The sequence below is a fragment of the Gorilla gorilla genome, chromosome 4 (genome assembly GCF_029281585.2).
Source record: "Gorilla gorilla gorilla isolate KB3781 chromosome 4, NHGRI_mGorGor1-v2.1_pri, whole genome shotgun sequence".
NCBI lineage: Eukaryota > Metazoa > Chordata > Mammalia > Primates > Hominidae > Gorilla > Gorilla gorilla.
This window is the reverse complement of record NC_073228.2, coordinates 104606096-104627981: the sequence shown is the minus strand read 5'-3', so window position 1 is coordinate 104627981 and position 21886 is coordinate 104606096. Positions and strand designations below refer to the sequence as shown.

General features: G+C 33.3%; 1 protein-coding gene across 1 annotated transcript in view; it reads left to right on the top strand.

Moving 5' to 3' along the window:
* ST8SIA4 (ST8 alpha-N-acetyl-neuraminide alpha-2,8-sialyltransferase 4) overlaps positions 1–15659 on the top strand; it is a 98061-nt gene extending 82402 nt beyond the window's left edge. The window contains 1 exon segment of the mRNA XM_031011766.3: positions 10707–15659. Within this exon segment, the coding sequence (XP_030867626.1) occupies positions 10707–10989 (283 nt within the window). The 3' untranslated portion in view covers positions 10990–15659.
* Positions 15660–21886: the final 6227 nt, after the last annotated feature.

Here is a 21886-nt window from a genome sequence, read left to right as displayed (position 1 = left end):
CCTGGTTTCTTTATTGCAAACTGTTTTATCAGCAAGGTCTTTATGATCTGTGTCTTGTGTTGACTTTCTGTCTCATCCTGTGACTTAGAATGCCTAATCGTCTGGAATGTAGCCCAGTAGGTCTCAGTCTTATTTTACCCAGCCCCTATTCAAGATGGAGTTGCTCTGTTTCAAATGCCTCTGACACATGTACATAGGTATTGTGACCTGACTTTGTTAATGTGATTTCTTTGACATAATATATTAAATTTCATTTACATATTGATTCGTAATTTCCAGTGAACTATTATTTGTATGGTATCATTCAATTCTTTTAGCATTCCTAAAGGGAAAATGTTTTTACCCAAATTTAGAGATCAGGAATCTGAAACACAGACATTGCAAGGACTAGCCAAGGCTTAGAGCTTACACTCTGAGGGCTGACTCCATTCTAAGTCCTAGGATTTTTCACTGTACCGAAGTTGTTCAATAGGAACATTAACATTATTTTAGAAACTTTCTCTATATTAATGTTCTTGATTCGGCAACCATTTTATAAATGCAGTTTATAAATTAAGTGATTCTGCCTAAAATGTGTTGAAGGTATCACCGTTGATTCAAACAAAAAATAAAGGGAGGAAAATTAGCAATGGTTTGAACAGACTGACATTTCACCAAATAGAGATTGACATGTGGAGGGAAAAAACAATCCAGGTATTTATTAATATTTGACTAATGAAAAATATTTCATAGCGTCTTATAGCCCTTTAAAGTTTCAGGGCTAAAAGTTGAAAGTTTTTCTCCAATTTTGTGGAGCAGAATTAAAACAGTGGCTTTGTAATATAATTCAAAACCCAAAGCCTGCCACCTTGTCATTGTCTTAACATTATTCCTTCATGGAGGTTTTCCTCAGCTGGGAAGTTCCGTTTCTTATATGCTCATGGAAAGCCCTTGTCTGAGTGTTCAATTTATGCCAGGGACAAGGCAATTGTCTAAATGGGCAGTTCCTACAGTATCTGCCCTTTATGGCAGGAATAAAAATAGAGAATAAAGATTTATATTTGACTAACCCCCAAATGCTATTAGTTTGATACTTGCTGGGAATGCTTTTAGGAACCACTTAGAATTTGCTTATGGCTATCTTAATTCTATTCATTTTCTGGGATTTGAGAACTCTGATCTTTGACTGATGTTTAGTTAGTGTACTTTGATAGCAAGAATGTTACATTATTCAATGGAATATAGATCACATTTGTTGGTCCTTACTTTTCTTGAAATTGATTTTAGCACAACTATCTGGGAGGTTAATGTAAACTGACTTATTGATGTAAACTGAGCATATCCATTTGTAAATAGTCCAGATCAAGCTAAAATAAGATCATCGGACCATTAGAAGAGTTGTTTATATTTTGTTGTCATAGTAAAATTAACTTTTATTGGGAAACTAACCTCATATAGGCTGGGGAATATGAAAGTATATTCTCTAAGTGCCTCCTTGGACTCCTTGTTAATGTAAAGAAAAAATTTGCATGGATAAACACCTAGATCATTATCGTCTTCCCTATCTAACCCATTTTTACTGAGCTTTAGGATTACCTACACCACTACCACCCCTTGTATTTTAATGCTTTTTTTTCTTTATAGGACTCCATGTCCTGTGATAAATGATTGCACTGTTTCCTTTCAATCTTAGTAAGAAAAATGTAGTTTCCATGGTTTTTGATTTTCAAAAAGTAATCTGATCTCATAAGAGCACTTAAATGTTAACCTAATTTAACTCCTTCATCATGCTTCAGAAGACCATCCCTTTCTATTTTTCTAGTATTTCACTTTTTGTATATCACCACTTCTTCATTCTGCAAGTTTAGATTACGAGTTTCAGTTTTTTCTCAGAAGGATTAAAAGTGAAGGTCATTAAAATAGTAATGGATTAAAAGAAAAGGCCATTAACATCTGTGGTTTGACATCTGTTTCATATTTTACTCTACCTCCAATTTGCCAGCTCAAGATTTTAAGCATTATCTTTGACAACTCCCAAAAGATATTTTACTAAATGCAGTTATAATCCATCTATTATATGATGCTTATTTTTAAAATTCTTCTTCACCAAAATCTAGCCCACATACGATTATTTAAATCACTCATGTAGTTTGGGAGTCATCTATTTTAGTTCCATTCAACAATCTGACATGGTAAATAAAGTCTAGAGTATTCTCTCTGGTTATTTTTGTTTAATTTTTCTCAGTTTTCAGCAAGATTCCATTTTCCTGTGACTTCATTCTCTTACATTAGCTTTAGCTTTGAAATTGTAAGGGGTCATTTTATAACTTTCAGATTATCAAGCATTATCAAAACATCATGTTTGATATAATAAATATATACAATTTTATATGTCAATTAAAATGAATAAATAAATTTGAAAAAATACATTAATTATGAATTTATTAGGAGAAAAGATTATATGACCCCTAGTTACAAGTATTACAGGAAAGTGGAAATTATACTGTAAGTTTTTCAGTAGGGATGATCTTATCAAATAGCTCTATAATGCGATTGAAGAGAAATGCTGCATGTTATGTCAGATAAAGTAGGGGTAGTTAGTATCTGCCAGCAAGATGTAAAGATTAGACTACGGCTATAGTTGGATGAACTCCCGTGTTCCTTATTGTGAATTCATACTGCTTTTGACCATATAGAAGTGAATGTTTTAGACATAGTGAAACCATATTAAGATCCTCATTTTGTTGGTGGGTAAACTGGGTCCTAATATGTTTAAATGGTTTGACCAAGATCACATCATTAACAAAGGTAAATCAAGGCTGGGCTTCAGTTTTTCCAATACTTTCCCACTATTGAATATTGTAACTCAGGGATTAGCAAGTCATGAGAATGCTCTGTTTTATTAACACTACAAATCTCTAAAATACCAGCAAGAATAAATTAAATAAGTATGCATTAAGTACCTACTGTGTATCCAGCATTGTGTTGAATATGAGTTAAAAATAAAAACATCATTTATCTCCTCTGTTTCTATTTTTATTAGATAATGTTAAACATTTATATTAATATGTAATGAAGCTATCTTTACAAAGACAGCTTCCTTACTCCACTTTCTCTCTTTATAAATGGTTTACTCCATTTTCTCTCTTCACAAATGGAATAAACAACTAATACCTGGATATGTTTCTAAGTAATTTTTTAAATTGATTTTCTTGATCAAAACTCACGAAGCTACAGGCCAGGAGGAATATTTTCTGTCTCTTCTGCATCTGCAGCATACTGGAGCTTGCTTGTACTGGCTTGCAAGATCTCATTGCACCATCTCTGCCCAATTCAGTGTTCACTGATGTCAGGTTGGTAGCTTGAAATCAGCCATGATGGTAATATTTACCTTTTTTTGAGTGTTCAATTTATACCAGGGACAAGGCAATTGTCTAAATGGGTAGTTCCTACAGTATCTGCCCTTTATGGCAGGAATAAAAATAGAGAATAAAGATTTATATTTGACTAACCTTCCCAAATGCTATTAGTATGATACTTGCTGGGAATGCTTTTAGGAACCACTTAGAATTTCCACAGAAATTGACAAATGCTAATATATCATTGAACTGTCTCCCGACACCCAGTGTCTGCTTTAAACATTCACCAATGTACCAATGTACAGCTTGTTGGCTGAGCAAAACTGGATAAGCTATTTTACTTCTTGAGCCACAACTGCATCCTCTATGAAGTAGGGATGATAAGATATTCTATTGCGTATATTGTAATATTTTATGAGGATCATGTGAAAGTGGTTTGAAACTATATGGAGTAAAATTATTAATATCACAATAATGAGAGTTACGTATTCACTAAATATGAGACAGTTGGCAAAACCAACATAATATAGGTAGATCTAGAATTTCTTAACTTTGTTTCCATACTTGATGTGACAATGTGCATAGACAGATAAAAAGAAGAGGGGTGAAATTCAGAGCTAACGGCAAAGGCTTGTTTCTCTGATAGACGTCAGATAACATACATCGGTACTGAATAGAATTTAGTGATCATTGAGCATAAAGTAGTATCTCCATTCCTTTCTTCATGCCATGAGTCCTTTATGCCTCTGATGAATTAAGCTTATAAAGTTTGATAAAGTATTGTCTGTATGTATACTATGAAGAGCTTCTGTAGAAAAGATGTTCTACTTTCTTTTTCTCAGCTACTTGACACAGACCTCTGAATACAAAGGGCACATAGAAAAAAAAATTAACAATTGACCTCTTAAAGTTACAGACTTCTGCTTTCATTTTAATGATACTTCAAAATACCTTCAGAGGCATCATGCAATTCTGCATGGAAATTCTTACCCTTTGGTACAATGTCATTGCCTTTGTCATTTGCAATGTGGTTAAGTAAAATATATAGTGAAAGTACAAAATTGTCTTCTGACTTCAAGCACTTTTGAGAGTGTACATGAGAAAAGTGGGTCCTTTATACTAGTCCTCTCTTATTTACCTTTGAAAAAAATTCCCAAAAATCTTCACACATAGAAAAAAAACGACTATTGATACTGGCCTGTTAATCACCATAACACCATACAGATCATTATTTATTTTTTCCACCAATTAACTCCATGTTGGAAATGATCCTAAGGACTTGCTATTCCAAGCTGAATGTTCTTAAGTAGCTAAAGAATACAATTTTTTAAAGTTAAAATTAAAATAGTTATAGCCAGATATATGTGAGCTTAAATCTTGGTCCTGTCACCTACAATTTCTGTGACCTTCAACTGATTATTTATCCTTTCTTTCCCATCACCACCAAGCCTCAGTGTCCTCAGCTATGACATAACATCTACTCACAGGTTTTTGGTGAGGACTAAATGAAAAAGCACCATATACAGAGCTCTTTACACTGTCTCTGGCCCATTATATACTCTCAATAAATTATTCTTATTGCTACCTCTTAGTAATCGCTTATCTTTTTATCCCTAGGTTTACTCTTAGCTTGCCAAATCATGTTAAATATGTCTGTCTGTCCCTTTATTTACACGCATTAGAAGAAGATTTAAGATCTATCACTTATTGTCTGTCTGGCATACTATAAGGATTACTTCATGGCAGAGTGAATTATTCTCAGCAAGTTCATTGCTGGAAGTTCCACTTTTATTTAAGAAATTTACTATCATCCCTGCTTTATCTGACAAACACAAGCCATCTCATAATCTTAAAAGGTATCATGAACTGTACCAAAATAATTTCAAAACAGAATTAACTTGTTTGAGCTTTATGTAATATACTGCAGACTAGAATACAATGAAAGGACTATTTTAACAGTAGGGAAGAAAACAGCAGATATTTCATTTCAATATGTCCACGGATGACTGCTTTAAGTTTCATGTTATGTAGCTGACACACATATACTCCTCATAAGAATGAATGGACATATTGACAAATGTGAATGATGGAATCTCAAAAAACATACATTTATTTATTGCTCCATACTGTGATTTTTGATGGGAAAAATAATGTCAACCTATTAGGTTTCTGGGGTGACTCTAGAGTTGAGAATGTGCAGATATGTCCTGCAAAGATTACTAATAGAAAGCCAATTATTTGGCCGGGCACAGTGGCTCATGCCTGTAATCCTAGCACTTTGGGATGCAGAGGCAGGCAGATCACGAGATCAGGAGTTTGAGACCAGCCTGGCCAACATGGTGAAACCCAGTCTCTACCAAAAATACAAAAAAAAAAAAAAAAAAAAAAAATTAGCTGGGCGTTGTAGTAGGCGCCTGTAATCCCAGCTACTTGGGAGGCTTAAGCAGGAGAATAGTTTCAACCCGGGAGGCAGAGATTGCAGTGAGCCAAGATTGCGCCATTGCACTCCAGCCTGGGTGACACAGCGACAGAGCGAGACGCTGTCTCAAAAAAAAAAAAAAAAGAAAGCCAATTATTTTATAATATCTCAAATTACTGCAGACTGGAAGAACCAAAAGACATTTTTTTAACCCTTGACATAGTCTTCCAGTGGAATGAAGCACAAATTTCAGTTACTGGAAGATAAATATGAGAGGAGAAATAGAGGAGACTCCTTAATTAAGAATATAAAGGTATATTTTGTTATACACTTCATCTCACATTCCAGATAGAAGAATTTCTGGGCTCATTAATGGAAACTTTGCTTATAATATAACATTAAATTACAGCTGTTGGCACAGTGAGATTCGATCCTTGATATTCAAATTCTTCTAGAAATTGTCACATTTGATTTTTGGAAGAAGAATAACATTTTAAGAGAAAAAACTATCATTATTAGGTTGGTATAAAATTAATTGCAGTTTTTGTCATTACTTTCAATAGCAAAAACTGCAGTTACTTTTGCACCAATGTAATACTTCTAAACTTTTAGACTTCTTTATTTAAATATAAACACAAACCAATATTCCTTGTTTGTCAATATATTGAATGTGAGCTCTCCTTAGTATCAACGTTGTTAAATATAACATTTTTGTTCCTAAAACTGTGGTTGCTTGAAATAATCAGGTATTTTGACTCATCGGGTGATTATTATCTGCTTTTATTATGAGATAAAATCTAAAATATTACAGGATTTAAAATCAATAAGCATTTATTAGGTACCTTCTTTTCTTCACAATGTGTTACAACCTGAAGGAAGGAAAGGGAACAAAATGGTGAGGAGGAAGGAGACAAGGAATAAGAGTGTTTCACACAATTTCATGGAGAGAGAAGATTTGAAACTGCAATCGAATTTTATAGAGGAAACCCCAAAGCCATAGAATTAAATGTTTGTTTCAGAATTAAGGAAACATGTCCATTGAGGTTAAACGACGTTACCACAATTGTCCAGCCAATAAGTAGTCACAGAAGGTTCCAAGAGAGAAGTCGGATTTGTGAGTGGGACTGAAGAATGATTGTTTTGGGATATGTTGAGAGCCAAGTAGTATTGCTTATTATATGTCAAGCTTTATGTTCTTTTACCTTTACTGTCTCTTTTACAGCATTACAACCTTTCATGTTAAATATTGTTAACTGGGCTCCAAGGAAGTGAAGCAGCTTTCTCAAGTACTTATAAACATATCACAGATTCAAAGCTGTGTCTTCTGACTATAAATATAGCCTTCTATAGCACACTGATTTGGTGGGTAGAGACATTCCAAATTTTCAGTTTGTTTGAAGTAAGAAATTGAACTAATATGTTGGAGCAAGAGTATATAAGACACCTCACTTAGCCAAAACAGAGCTTTCATGCTCTGTTTTGTATGTGAGAGAGTAGTGAGATCTATAGAGGCTATCAAATTTATTAAAAAGTTATAAATGTTCTATTTACACATAAAGTCCAGAGTGAATGTTTCATACAACAGAAGAAAGTATAATAATAAAACAAAAGGGAAGGAAAGAAGGAAGAAAGGAGGGAAGGAAGGAAAGAAGGAAGAAAGGAAGGATGAAAGGAAATTAATAATATTAAAAATAAAACATAGCCTCTCTGATGAAAAATAATTTGTATATGTCTATGTGTGAATGTAATATATATTAAGATCCAAATCAGCCAGAGAAGCAAAAGGATGTTGCATGTTATAGCAGTAATTATCCTTATGTGGATGGATTATAGGTAATGTTTTTCTTAGATTTTTTTCCTTCAAATTTTCTACAAGGAGCTTACATGGATTTGGTAACTCAAAAAAATCAATTTACATAGAAAGAAATACATGTATACAAACTAAATTATTGTTTGAATTTAAAATTTTGCTAAATTTTAAACCATAACATGTACAGTTGGGATAAAAGCTGGAACATGTTATACTGAAACAGTGTGAATATTCCATTATTTTATCAATGCATTATTTTCAATTTAATATTTTTCCTAATGAGGATGAAACACAAGTTAATATTCTATTTTTGATAGACTCCATAAAAATTTGCAGTTTTCAAATATCAAATTGTGTATAGGTAGATATATTCAGGTATGGATTTCAAAATTGTAGTCTGGGCTCTAGCTTTTGATGCTGATAAATATTATCTAACCAATTATGCCAACAGAATTAAAAAGAAGATCTATTCTTGTCCTTTTCACATGTGGAATTTGTTACTGGTTTAATACTGAATTGCAATAATTTAGATTGGCCTATACAATTTCAAACACAACATTAGGTTGATAATAAACACAAAATACAGTCTTATTGACTGTATTTGATCAGTTCTGTGTTTTTAAATTTTTAGAAAGTTATTACTTATTGCCTGACTTAGTGACCTGATTTAAGGTATTTTTCAACTTATCTGTTACATATTGATGCCATTTATTAAGGTGTATCTTTCTGTGACACTTTTTAGAAATCAATAGGATAAGTGGCATTTATTTTGTGTTGTTTCTTCAAAAATGTCCTGAAATATTGACGGTATATTTTTCTTTGAAATTATTCAAACTGTTGCAAATCAAATATCACAAAATTTATTTTTCTGTTAGCATTTCTAAAGCTAAATTAATTCAGTATTTTAACTGCATAGATTAATTTATTTAGAACAAGACCACAAAAAGTTTTTAAAGTCACTCTACTCATTATTTTCAAATAAGATGCTTTGCAATCACAGTTTCATTTTCAAGACACTTCAGTGATATTCTATTTGTGGTGTCTCATAAGATGTCCTGTATCAAAAAAGTTGGAGTGATTTCACGTCTCTGACACCATTTTAAAGCCAATAATTTTGCCTTCAGCATTTCTAACGTTGTAGTTACTTATTTGTATTGCATGTAGAAATTGCTTTGGTATTTGTCAATGAGCAACCATAGTTACATGAACCTCGAGGAAACCTCTCCAGAATTAGGAAATGGAAAGCATTTGTTGATAGTAAGAAGTTTGGAGTTTCATACAAGTAATATAGCAGCATTTTTCTCACTTTAGAAATAATTCAGCATGACCTTCATACTGCCAAATTGTTCCTAATCATTGACTTTGCCTAATGGAAATATTCTTTTCTTTTTGACTGATTTTGAATTTGCTTGGCTTACTTTAAAAATTTATAAATAGATAGATTTTTTTTTAACTAACCAACTCTATCACTTAACCTCTGCAACCATACATATTCACAATACTTTCACATAAATCACATTCACAATACTTTCTTATATTCATTATTTCATGTTAAAAAACACTTGTTTTCTCAGAGCCCAGAGAGCTTCAGGCCACATCATAGTTTCTTCAAAGCCTTCAAAGAAGTTTGACTATGCTCCTTGCATAGAATCACTGTCTATGGTTTCTTCATTGTGTTTATAGTGTATAAGTTATGGTTTTGCTCATTCAGTTACTTTGAGTTATGAGAAAATTCCTAGATGTTCTTCTCTGAAAATTTCTTATAAAATCTTCTTTACTGAGAACAGATGTTCTCAAAACAATTGTGATAATAAAGGGTTCATAACACATTTCATACAGCTCAAAATATTTAGCCCATGGCCTTCACTAAATGAGAAAAAATAGAATATGTGTGAGGCCAATCCTGATTCAGAGAAGGGAGAAAATGAAAGACAAAATATAGAATTGTGATGGCCAGGTATATTTTCCCTGTTTTGGATGTTTCCAGTGAAGTTTGAAAGTATAAATTTATTTAAGGAAATGAAGTAACATATCACTTTAAGTTTTTTTCATACTCAGTACTCTAGATGTATTTTATCTCCCCTGGAAAGTTTTATAGAAGTTTTAGAGAAAAAGAAAATAATATGTGAAATCTAAAGCAAGCTTATTAAATACAGCAACAAACAGGATCTAACATAATATTCCCCTTACGTTTGGATGGCAGAGCACATATCTCTCCAAATAGAAGACGATAGCAAAAACAAAATAATTTTTAAACTTATTAAGTTTTTGTGTTTATCATTGGACAACTTTGAAAGTAAGAGAAAAATCCACACTCTTTCAGCTGTTTTCAAAAAAGATCATTGTCCTTAAGGAAATGAATATGCCAAGAAATATTGGAAGTCTCCTTACTTCCAGAGATGTGAGTTTGTGTGCTTTTCACACCAATGTTTGACAGCAGTGATGGATTTAAACATTTTGAAGCACTTTATTGCCTATAAAGTACTTATCAGCACTGAAATATATTTTATCTATCTAACAAAATGTTAAATTGCATAACTGGAAAACTATCAATTATTCTACAACTTTTTTTTATTGTTGTTCTTATGTGAGTGGAAGTGAGGCTTCTAATTTGTTTTAGTAAATTGTGACTTGGAAAATTGGAGCTGAATAAATCAGTTGATATAACGTAGATAAAGCATTTATTTCTTTGGATTTTTAATTGCAATATCTTACATTTTGAAAATCTATAGGCGTAGTTTCAAACTTTTTTTTCTAGGAGGATTACTTAATCTCTACCCAATTACCATGACTTCTGCAGTCGTATTTAATCCTTTTTGAGAAGATTTTACTCTGCATGTTATATAAATGTTTGCTATTATTCATTTCAAAGGTGAGATTCTAGAGTAATATTCACCTACATTCCAGGTCCCTTGGGTATTTATATGACCTCAAGAATAAGAAAGAAAATAAAGGATAAAGAAGAAATAAAATAAAAGCATCAAATTTTCTAAATGCTTAAAAATATTTCTTCAGTAATTCTTTAAAATATTATTCATAAAGATACCTTTTAAGTTTTCTGCATTATATACTTGCTATAGGATATGCTCCATGTTTCTCTAAATTCTTCTCTTCTTGATTTTGTTTTTTGTTTTTCCAGTTACTGGCTGACCAACAAAGTTCCTATCAAAAGACCCAGCACAGGTCTTCTCATGTATACACTTGCCACAAGATTCTGTGATGAAATTCACCTGTATGGATTCTGGCCATTCCCTAAGGATTTAAATGGAAAAGCGGTCAAATATCATTATTACGATGACTTAAAATATAGGTACTTTTCCAATGCAAGCCCTCACAGAATGCCATTAGAATTCAAAACATTAAATGTGCTACATAATAGAGGAGCTCTAAAACTGACAACAGGAAAGTGTGTAAAGCAATAAAGCACATTTTGAAACAAACAATATGCACTTCTTTTCTGAAGATGCTTCCGAAGATTTGAAAATAGGATCCAAAACACAGCTGGGTTTCAGCATCCACCAATGAACTGAAAGGTGAATAAAGGACGTTCATGAGAAATCGACTACCAGCTGATGAAATACCTGCAAAGTGCTCTAAAAATTAAATATTTTGACTTTAAGGGTCCTAGTAAGTGCCACTTCCACTAAGAATACAGTTTGAATGTATAATCAGTAGTGTTTACAAGATCCAACAGTGCACTCATCATTAGTTAACAAAGCAAATATGTTCATCACTGTCAGGCTGCCCACAGCAACACCAAGCACATTAGAAGAGGAACCCCAGGAACGCAACTCAGACCTTGGGAAATTAAACCATCCTTGTCAGCAGAAGCCAAGATGGAAGCAGTTTGAGCAATGAAATCCGTAAGATTAAACAACTCAAGTAAATGCCTTCAGTCAGGACTCTGAGTCTGATCATGAATTTTATGTTTTAATTTATGTTTTTTTTGTCTTCTGGAATCTCTTTTGGTTTGGATATTGGGATGCTTAGAAATCCTTTCTGAGATGCATATGAGTGAGGAAATAAACTTTAAGTAATTATTTTTAAAGTTCTTATACTTTTTAAAAGCTATCACACAAAGACTTTTTTTTTTTTTTTTTTGTCTCGCTCTGTTGCCCAGGCTGGAGTGCAGCGGCGCGATCTCAGCTCACTGCAAGCTCCGCCTTCCAAGTTCACTTTATTTTCCTGCCTCAGCCTCCGGAGTAGCTGGGACTGCAGGCGCCTGCCACCACGCCTGGCTAATTTTTTGTATTTTTAGTGGAGACGGAGTTTCACCGTGTTAGCCAGGATGGTCTCAATCTCCTGACCTCGTGATCCACCCGCCTCGGCCTCCCAAAGTGCTGGGATTACAGCCGTGAGCCACCGTGCCTGGCCGACATTTTTAAAAAAAGTTTTATTTTGCACGGCTCTAAACCTCCATGTTATTTTCCAGTGGTGTAGAAGGTACCAGCTAAAGTGAACCACTATGTAATATTAGGCCATTCTAAAGGAAAGATGTTCCATGTCATCAGAGATGGTAAAATAGGCAGGGAAAAAAAAATCTTTGGTACCAAAGATTACACTTGTGTTTCTACACAGCAAACCATTTTTCTTTCATGAAAATAATATATTATTAACATGAATATATTATTTTGCTATTAATGTGAAAGTTGTCTCTAAATATTTTTTAATTTTCAAACTCATACTTTATTTTCATTTGAAATGTTTTTCACACCTTTTGCATTACATAATAATTTTGTGGAAGCATTTTGCCCTTTAGAATAAATATTAGATTGATATAGCTGAAATGTGACTTCCAGTTCTTTGATATTCCCCTTGTTATTCAAATAGAAATATGGAAATGCTTTATATATTACTGTTAAATTTCTTAGTGCAGAAATAACATTATTAATAGAGTATTGTTTTCAAAATAGAGATGATTAATTTCAAGAGGTTTAACAGTGAAATTGTGTCAATATTTTGCATTTAAAATGAATTTAATTGACCAATATTTTCTGTAGTTAAATTTAGTCACAATATCACATGTGTTCTTCAAGAAACACATGAAATTATTAATAAAGTAATTAAAAAATTTTTAATGTATAACAGAATTGACCAATAGGCCAGTTTTCTGGTAACTTATGATAGTAGATTGTTTCTTTAGAAACTGGGCAGAAGCACTGCATTCTCACTTGTACTTTGATTTCTTATTTCTTGGGCAGGCAATTTGAGGAAAGAAGAAATGACATGGGGAATATATATGTTTTGTTTCTTAGGGAAAACAGTCTGAGAAATGAATAAAAAGCATGAAGTACGTGTGTGTGTGTGTGTGTGTGTGTGTGTGTGTTACCATGGAAAAGGATATTCACAGTAGTACAGTTCTCAATATTTTTAATTAGATGTCATTTTTTTAATATAGTAAAACCTTGGGATATAGAATATTACATCTTTTGAGAATGTATGTGTCTCTAAGTAAGTAAAATCTAATGCGTATAGGAGACTGATAGCTAAAAATGAATGGAACATTAATGTACTTTTATAATTAAACCTCTCATCTATCAGAAATTGTAAGAGAATAGATACATGTTTTGAATGTAAAGTTGAAAAGTCTGGTTTACTTAACAAATTGAAAGTGATTTATAAAATCTAAATTTGGACTACTTGCAAATGATAAGCTATTCTAGTAGCCTTTAGTTTAAATCCAACAGAAATCTAGAAGTCACAAGCAAATATCTTAAAGGTAAAATCCATCTGGGCACTCATTTAAAGTATATCTTAAAAAAGCAGCAGCAAGGTACCTTGCCATTTTTAGCATATTTTCTTCCTTTTTCTTTTTTCTTTTTTTTTTTTTTTTTGAGATGGAGTCTCACTCTGTCACACAGGCTGGAATGCAGTGATGCTATCTGAGCTCACTGCAACCTCCACCTCCTGGGTTCAAGTGATTCTCGTGCCTCGGCCTCCCAAGTAGCTGGGGTTACAGGCGCCCACCACCACACTCGGCTAATTTTGTGTTTTTAGTAGAGACAAAGTTTCACCATGTTGGCCAGGCTGGTCTTGAACTTCCTGACCTCAGGTTATCCACCCACCTCAGCCTCCCAAAGTGCTGGGATTACAGGTGTGGGCCACCGCAGCCGGACCATTTTTAGTATATTTTCAATAAATACATTTAAACAATGTTAAGGCCACAGCACACATATCTCAGCCATTCATTGTTCTGTGCATTGATGTTTATCTCATAGATGCATTGAGTAGTGCCTTTTTAGCTTTTTCACATTACTTTGTCACCATATCCTTTGTGTTCTCTAAATACATTGCCCACTTCCAAAAATGTTCAGCATGAAAAAAAGGGCTTCAGTGTCGATTGAGATTGCTTTTGTTCATCTCAGGGATTTCAATAGTCAAGAATGAATTCAGTTAAAGGTATTTAGGGTTCAAAGAAGACAAACTGTACAAGCCCATTTCATTCCTTGTTGTATACCTTTCCATCTGCCCTCCCATTTTAACTGTCTACTGTGGCCTTTTTATGGGAACAGAGCAAGATCAATGAAGGCTAATGGCAAGAATGAGAAAAAGAGTTGAGATTTAACCAATAGCGGAACATAAAGGATCATGACAAAATCAAATTATAAAAGCATACTTGAAATAGGTGGAGCTTTTTCTTTTGAAAATATATGTTCACAATTTTAATATTTTAATTTATTTTTTACTATTTAACCCTGTACTTGGCAATGCTCAGGCAGCTGATTGTGAAATATTCTTGTCCTTTACAGAACATGGTTGTTATTGTGCTGTTGACGTGAATAGACCATGGAAACATTTTCATCATTATTATTCAGCCTGTGCTGTAGTTTATGTTAAGTTGCTGAAATAAAAAGTGAGCAAGTAATAGATTTTCTGGGCAAATCTAATGATTCAGCCCACAGGACTGTTGAAACTACTGCGGAAGTTTTTCTATCTGAAAGAAGGTGCTGGGCATTCAAATGTCTTCATGTATTGTATATCATATGAATTGTATATCAATTACTAATGGGAATTTCTACATATATGCTTACAAAAGCAATTTATTTAAGTAATGCTAGGGGTAGTGTACATACCAATTAGTTATTCAGCTACTATACAGAAAAAAGATGAACAAATTAATTTATTTCTAATTGAGCCAGTTAGACATAATGCATATAACGTGATATTTGGTTCATGAAAGAGTTGTTTTCATGTGGTTATTGTAGGGAGTATATATAATTGTGGAAGGGGTATGGGAAGAGTTGTGTATAGTTAGTTGTTATCTCTACAAGTTTGAAAGTTTTCCCATCAAACATTATCAATATACCAATGTTTTAAAAATTGAGTGAGGGTTATTATTTGTATTTGATGAAAGAAAATCCAAATAAAGCCCACCTAGAAATAGATATTTTATTATATATGTGCTATAGATATACCTATATAGTACAAATAGACATGTGTGATGCATATATACAATGTTATATATGTGTATATGTGTGTATACACACTGAGTCTGTAATATGTATACACTAGATTTGTGTTATGCTAACATCTTCAGGGTCTGCACTGTGAACTCCCCTGGAGATAAGTAAGTCCACTTTAGAATAAAGAAGTTCTTTTGAGACTTCAGTTACTAACGTGCTTTAAGAGGTATCTACTTTATAACTGAATTCTATGTCGTTCATACGTAGAGTTACAGTAAGGGTCTAGTATGTCCAAATCTTAAAAATAATAATAAAGAAGAAAAGTAAAGCCTTCAAGCTAGCAATGTATTCGAATTACAGTTTTCAGATTGTGGCTCCAGGCCTTGTGTTTCTCATTTAAGTAGCACCTTTTAATAAAAACCATTTCTTTGTGTAGGCAAAAGCACAAGTGTTTCAAATGTAAATAGCAGGAAAAGAAAAGAGTTTACAGAGATAGCATTGCTGCACAGAATAATTGCTACTGAGTATTTCTTATAGAATTTGTGGAATTGAAAGATGAGGTTTATTCTGTCAAGTTCAAGTTCATTCTGTTCAACACTGTTTTCTTATTGTTTGTGTATAGCAACCGGGTATTATTGTTTTATCATTTGTAAAATTGTAAAATAAATTAATCCCTTTTTTTCACTGTTTCTCTTATCTCATATATCCAAGCCCTTGGTTATACTTTGTATGTCAATGTTAGGTGATCGTTTTTAACAAGCTTTGGCTTGTGCTTTGCTTTTCCACTCCCCTTAGCCCTAGTGGTTGGCAATTAGGCAAACCATTTATTTTTAAGTGTATACATGGGAATATGAACAATGTCAAAAACCCCATGAATATTAGGAAATCCTTAACTATATTTTGTGTAGTACATTCTGTTTGCGGTTGAGGGAATAAAGTATTTCACAAGTGACAGTCATTTATATCCATTTTATACTCCCACTGACTAATGTTAGTGGGTTGTTTTAGCTACAATGACTTCATACACACTGCACATTCTATGGCAGATTTTTGATTTAGTATTTTGACTGCTATTTGATCCACTTAATACTGTTTGTGATTTGCCTTCCAGAGATGATTCTGAAAAACTACATGCTTAAATCTTCTTCCATGGCTTTCTATAACTTGCAAGTCTGTTTTCAGACTCTGTATTGATTTCTGCAGAAATGTTTAACTGTAATTTTAAGAAGCCACTGTAGCATTCTGCAATTTTGAAACATTTACTGGAGACCAACAATGAAGCACTGACAATAACTAATACATATAGATGTTATTTATATTTGCATAATTACCTTTTTTTCAAAGATTCATATACAACAGGTTATTCTTAGCTACTTTGGGGGGTATAATCAGATCTCATCATGTGGAACTCCATTTTTGATGTTATGGAAGAGCTTTCAGGATTGTAATACGAGTTTTGATGCCTGAAGCAATTTTTTAAAAGGCAGTATTTACAAATAATTTATTCCTACTGTCAAATATTATTTTAAATGCTTATTATTTAAAAATAGGTTTAGGTATGGTTTTGCCTTGAAATGGTGGATAGATTTGCTATAATCCCTCTCTTTACTCTTATTATTTTATATTACAGCCCAGCCCTTTTCAAAATGTATTCTGGGAAACATTGCTGTTCAACATGCTCTGCAAAGGAATGATATGTTCTCACATAATTCCACAATGTTCTCAGGAATTAATAAGAGGTGGTAGCATATTACAAACTGAGAAGTCTCCAAATAAAGAAAATGAATTAAATTTTCCTAACCAAGAATGTCAAAATCTATCAAATTTTTGCATATTTAATACTTATTTTAAGAAATTCCAAAATACCCTATTTTTTACAAACCTTTTCCCAGAATTAAGAACTGGGCATACATTTTTATTTGCCTTATAATTAATTATCTATAATGTTCTACACAATTTATGATATACAGATTACCTTATTCACACTTTTCCTTATATTATATGCTACAATTTAAAATACAAGTGTCAAGATGAACATTTTGATTACATACGGCCTTTCCATATGGTTTATTAAAATGTACATTCCTCTAAGTTTTTGAACAAGCTTTATTAGCTATGGATTACTGAATCAAATCAATCCAATTCACCAGGGCCTATAATGTTAGTGTGAAATGGATTGAATATGCACTCATATATAACCCAAAAATGTATCAGCCATTTGAATCTCCCCTTTCATATGTTATCAAGACTTAAATTGTCCTTACTCTGGGCCAAACATAGTTTTCAATACTTCATGTGTATTAACTGATTTAATCCTAAAAACAAGTCTATGAAATGGATTCTGCAAATATTATAATTTCATATATAAGATTAAGGGAGAGGTCGTGTGATGTGCTCAAGATTACATAGCTCAAAAATGAGAGAACAAGGACTTGAAACCACTGACTTCAATGTCCACCTCCCTAACCATCACATTTTGGTGCTGCCTTTTCTTAGCTGCCAAGAAGTTCTTTGGGAAACAGTTTGCAAAATAGATGACCATTTAATGAGTACAGATCAAAAATATAGGTAAGTATATAGAAATAATATATAATTTAGACTTGGGGAAGGTCTAATTACTGATTCCTGCCCCCAAATAGGACAATCATTTCTAATAATAAGAATATCTTGATTTCTAGGTCAGTGTCTTTTCCCTGGATGGTGCTGGATAAAAACTGCAAATTCTTGCTTCTGACTCTTGTTATATTTTTTACATGCAAGCTGGATTACCTTTATGTTCAAATCTGACTTTATGTATCCCAGAATTTATTACATTAGTTATTTTAAAGTCTAATTATGAACTTCCTATGTAAACATTTTGATTGAATTTAAATGTTTTATTCATCTCCATTAGCAACTGTTTATAGAAATCTCTTAAAGTTGAACTTCTGCAGATAGCTAAACTCACCTATTTGATACTGTTTTTGTTTTGTTTTGTTTACTAATTTATCTCTCCTCCTGGGGATAGGAGTAACTTAATCTCCAAATTAAGGTGGCAGCTTAATTACTTGCTTTATAAACTAGCTTCATTGTGCATGATCCCATGAGAAGAAAAAAAATAATATCAGATATAAGAATAAAACTAGCGGCCGGGCACGGTGGCTCATGCCTGTAATCCCAGCACTTTGGGAGGCCAAGGAGGGCTAATCACAAGGTCAGGAGATTGAGACCATCCTGGCTAACACAGTGAAACCCCATCTCTACTAAAAAATACACACACAAAAAAAAATAGCTGGGCGTGGTGGCGGGTGCCTGTAGTCCCAGTTACTCGGGAGGCTGAGGCAGGAGAATGGCGTGAACCCAGGAGGTGGAGCTTGCAGTGAGCCGAGATCGCACCACCGCACTCCAGCCTGGGCAACAGAGTGAGACTCCATCTCAAAAATCAAACAAACAAACAAACAAACAAAAAGAATAAAACTAGTTTAACCCATTTTTAAAACATAAAATATTTCAGTCACTTAGTTGTTTAATTATTTCAATAAAGAAATTATGTAAAAAATGAATGCCAATATGAAAATAACTCTTTATTTATTTACTTTTTGCTTCCAGATTGCTGATTTCAGATTCAATTACCAAAGTAGAATTACTCAAGTAAACACAAAAGAATTCTAGTACAGAATGTGTTCCACAAAAATATGTTCAGTAAAAGACAACTCCATAGATTCCCTACTTGGAGATTGAGAAAATAAATTAACATCATAAAAGTGCTGAGAACATGCAATATAGAAATTCTATTGTATTAAAAGCCATATATTCTTTTATAAGTACTTCTATTGGCTATGAAATTATTTTCTGAAGAACATACTTTGGATAACACTTCTGAATGTAACAAATGGTAACAAATGTAATAAACAATACAAGAAGAGAGAACAAACAAGAGTTTCACATGTAAAAGCTCATACTTATTCAGTGTTTTCCCACCTACTATGTATTTTTAATATTTTCAAATATGAAAAATGTTTAAATTGATATATTTATTCTCTAAGCCTTTCTTAAATTATTTTTCACAGAAATTATTACTCTCTTTTCTAAAATATTGATCACACACCTACATGATTACATTCCTAAGAGCAGTCGGACAAGTAAAAGCTGTTGCTCATTCTAGGCCATACGTACAAATCAGTTAACTTTCAGGCCTTTTTTTAGCATAGGAAGAAACAAAGTGCTATGAGGCACTAATTTGCATTTTCTAGAACAAGTCAGGATATTATAGTAAGCTCATTCTCTGCTGTCTGTCCAGCCCAGCTTCCTTGGCTGCAGCCTCTGGGAACCACACAGATGGGCTGACTATGAGCACATCTGCCAATGCTGCCAAAATGTAAACACACTCAGCTGGCAGCAGATGTTTTCCAGGAAAGATCACTACCACTGGAGTTGTTCTGCTTTGGATTCTGTTAGCTGATCTTTATGGTTGGATATAAGGCTATTCTGTTCAAATAGATCATTTGTCTCCCAGGTATAGAGCAATAACACAGTAGATTAAGGCTCAACTGTTTTATATTTACCATGTTCATATATGTAGAAATGTTGTTAAAGCCTTTCCTAATGGGTCAAGATTTTTCTTCTTATATAAATGCGACTTGTTTTACTTTAATATCTCATTTACTGAGCTCTTCAACCATAAAATATAAAGTTTAGAGAAAGAAAAATAAGCATCCTTTCTGCTTTTCTGTGATCATTAGTATAATTTAATTTAGTGTTCTCTTGTGATGTTCTAATCATTATCTGTATTAATAGCTCTAGTCCTGCTTTTTTATTGAAATACTCAGCATTCAATTGTGGTAAATTTTATTTAATACTGTAGATCTTGAAAGTACATTTTTATATGAGTTTATGAACTCATTTAATATGTATGCATTTGTAAATCTTGATGGCATATAAAAATCTCAAAATACTTCATCGTATAAAATGGTTACATTTATTCAGCATTTATAAAGTAATAGTAACTACTTGTCACTCTGTTAAACATGGAGGAATACCTTTCTCCGTGGTTATCAAGATTTAAATAGAATCAGCATAGAAGAAAATAAATGATATCATTTGTTGTCAAGTACTCTACTCATAGTGTGCCCAAAGAGTTAGGGTCGCCTCAAGGAGGTTTGTGGATTAGGGACATTGATCTTGGCCTATAGAAATGGATCATCAAGAAAGCATCTTCTGACCAGTGGCTATTAAACTGAGTGTTAAAGAACATCTTTAATTCAGTTTGACAACCATTACTCAGTGTTGACAATGTGCACCTATGAAGAGCTAGCAATTTTTACATCTGTGCAGCTTTATTTCAGTTATTTGAATGACAAGTCATATGGTTTGGCTGTGTCCCCACCCAAATCTCTCTAGAATTGTAGTTCGGAAAATCCCCATGTGTCATGGGAGGGACATGGTTGGAGATAATTGAATCATGGGGGTGGTTTTCCCCATGCCCTTCTCATGAAAGTGATTACGTTCTCACAAGTTATGATGCTTTTATAAGAAACTTCCCCCTTTGCTCAGCTCCCATATTTCTCCTTGCTGCTGCCATGTGAAGAAGGACATGTCTGCTTCCCCTTCCGCCAATGACTATAAGTTTCCTGAGGCCTCCCCATCCCTGGCCATGCTGAATCATGAATCAAATCTCTCTCCTTATAAGTTACCCAGTCTCAGGTATGTCCTTATAGCAGTATGAGAACACACTAATACAACAAGCAACACAAGAACTCTGATCATCTACAAATGCAGCAGTTGATTAGGCAGGACACGGAGCAGAAGAATTTCAGGAAAGAACGGAGCCTGGTGGAAGAACACCACTCTTTTTAAATAAATTGCCCTTGCACATCCTCTGCAAACTTGAAATGTCCTGACCAGGGAACATGGGAGAAGTTGGACATGGTTTGTAGTCAGTGGTAAAATCAAGACAAGGGATATTTAATTAATAAGATAAACAATATTCGTTTAAGACAGAACCCCAAAATAACAAAAGGCAGCTGTTTTTCTTGTTTGCTTGTTTTTAGTAATCTAAACAATAGAGTTTGATAGAAGCTAACTATTGTCCTAGAAAATAGAAATACCTAACAATACCTGCATATGGAAGTTATAAAATTCTCTGAGCTCCCCACATCCTGATCATAATTCTCCAGGTTAAGTGTTGAACTACAAGTCTAAATAAAACTGAAGCATACCATAAAACATGCACTTACTACCAATACCAAGTAACTGCAGACTTTCTGAAATTATTTATTTTATGAAACCCTTCACTTGCAAATATTACTCTCAATATTTTTTCTGTGTTTGCAGCTTGAATGAATGCATCATAAAAGAAAATGTTTCAAACTTGATTCCAAATAATGAATTAAAATGATTTTAGTTACTTTAATATATGTTTTCAAATTATCCTAATTTTAAAGTTTGATTTTTGAGTGATCCCAGGATCTGAAAATCTACTTGCCAAAATTTTCATGATGTATGATTTGAAACTTCTAATATTACTTTTCACTCAATGGCTTGTCCTCTCTCCTCCATAGGCTCCTCTATTATGTCCTCCTCTAAAATACTGTGTTTTGGGGAAGGTATTTCAGTCTTGTTTTTAAATCTCCACACCTCTAGAGGTCTAATCTATTCTGATGCTTTTGAAAGATGTAGGGACACCCTGGAGATAATAATAAAAACAAGGAATCTAGTCATAGAACAATGTGCATATGCATGCCTTAGTCTAGGTCTCCTTAAAACATGGCTCAAGGGAATTTTAATGCAAATAGTTTATTGGGCAAATGTTCCTAGGAAGCAGAAGTAAAGAATCAAGAAAAGTATGACAGAAAAGGAGTGAAAGCCTATATAAAGATATGTTTCAAATTACCCTTTTCTGTGAATAATGGGAGCTCAATCCCACTTGGACTATCTG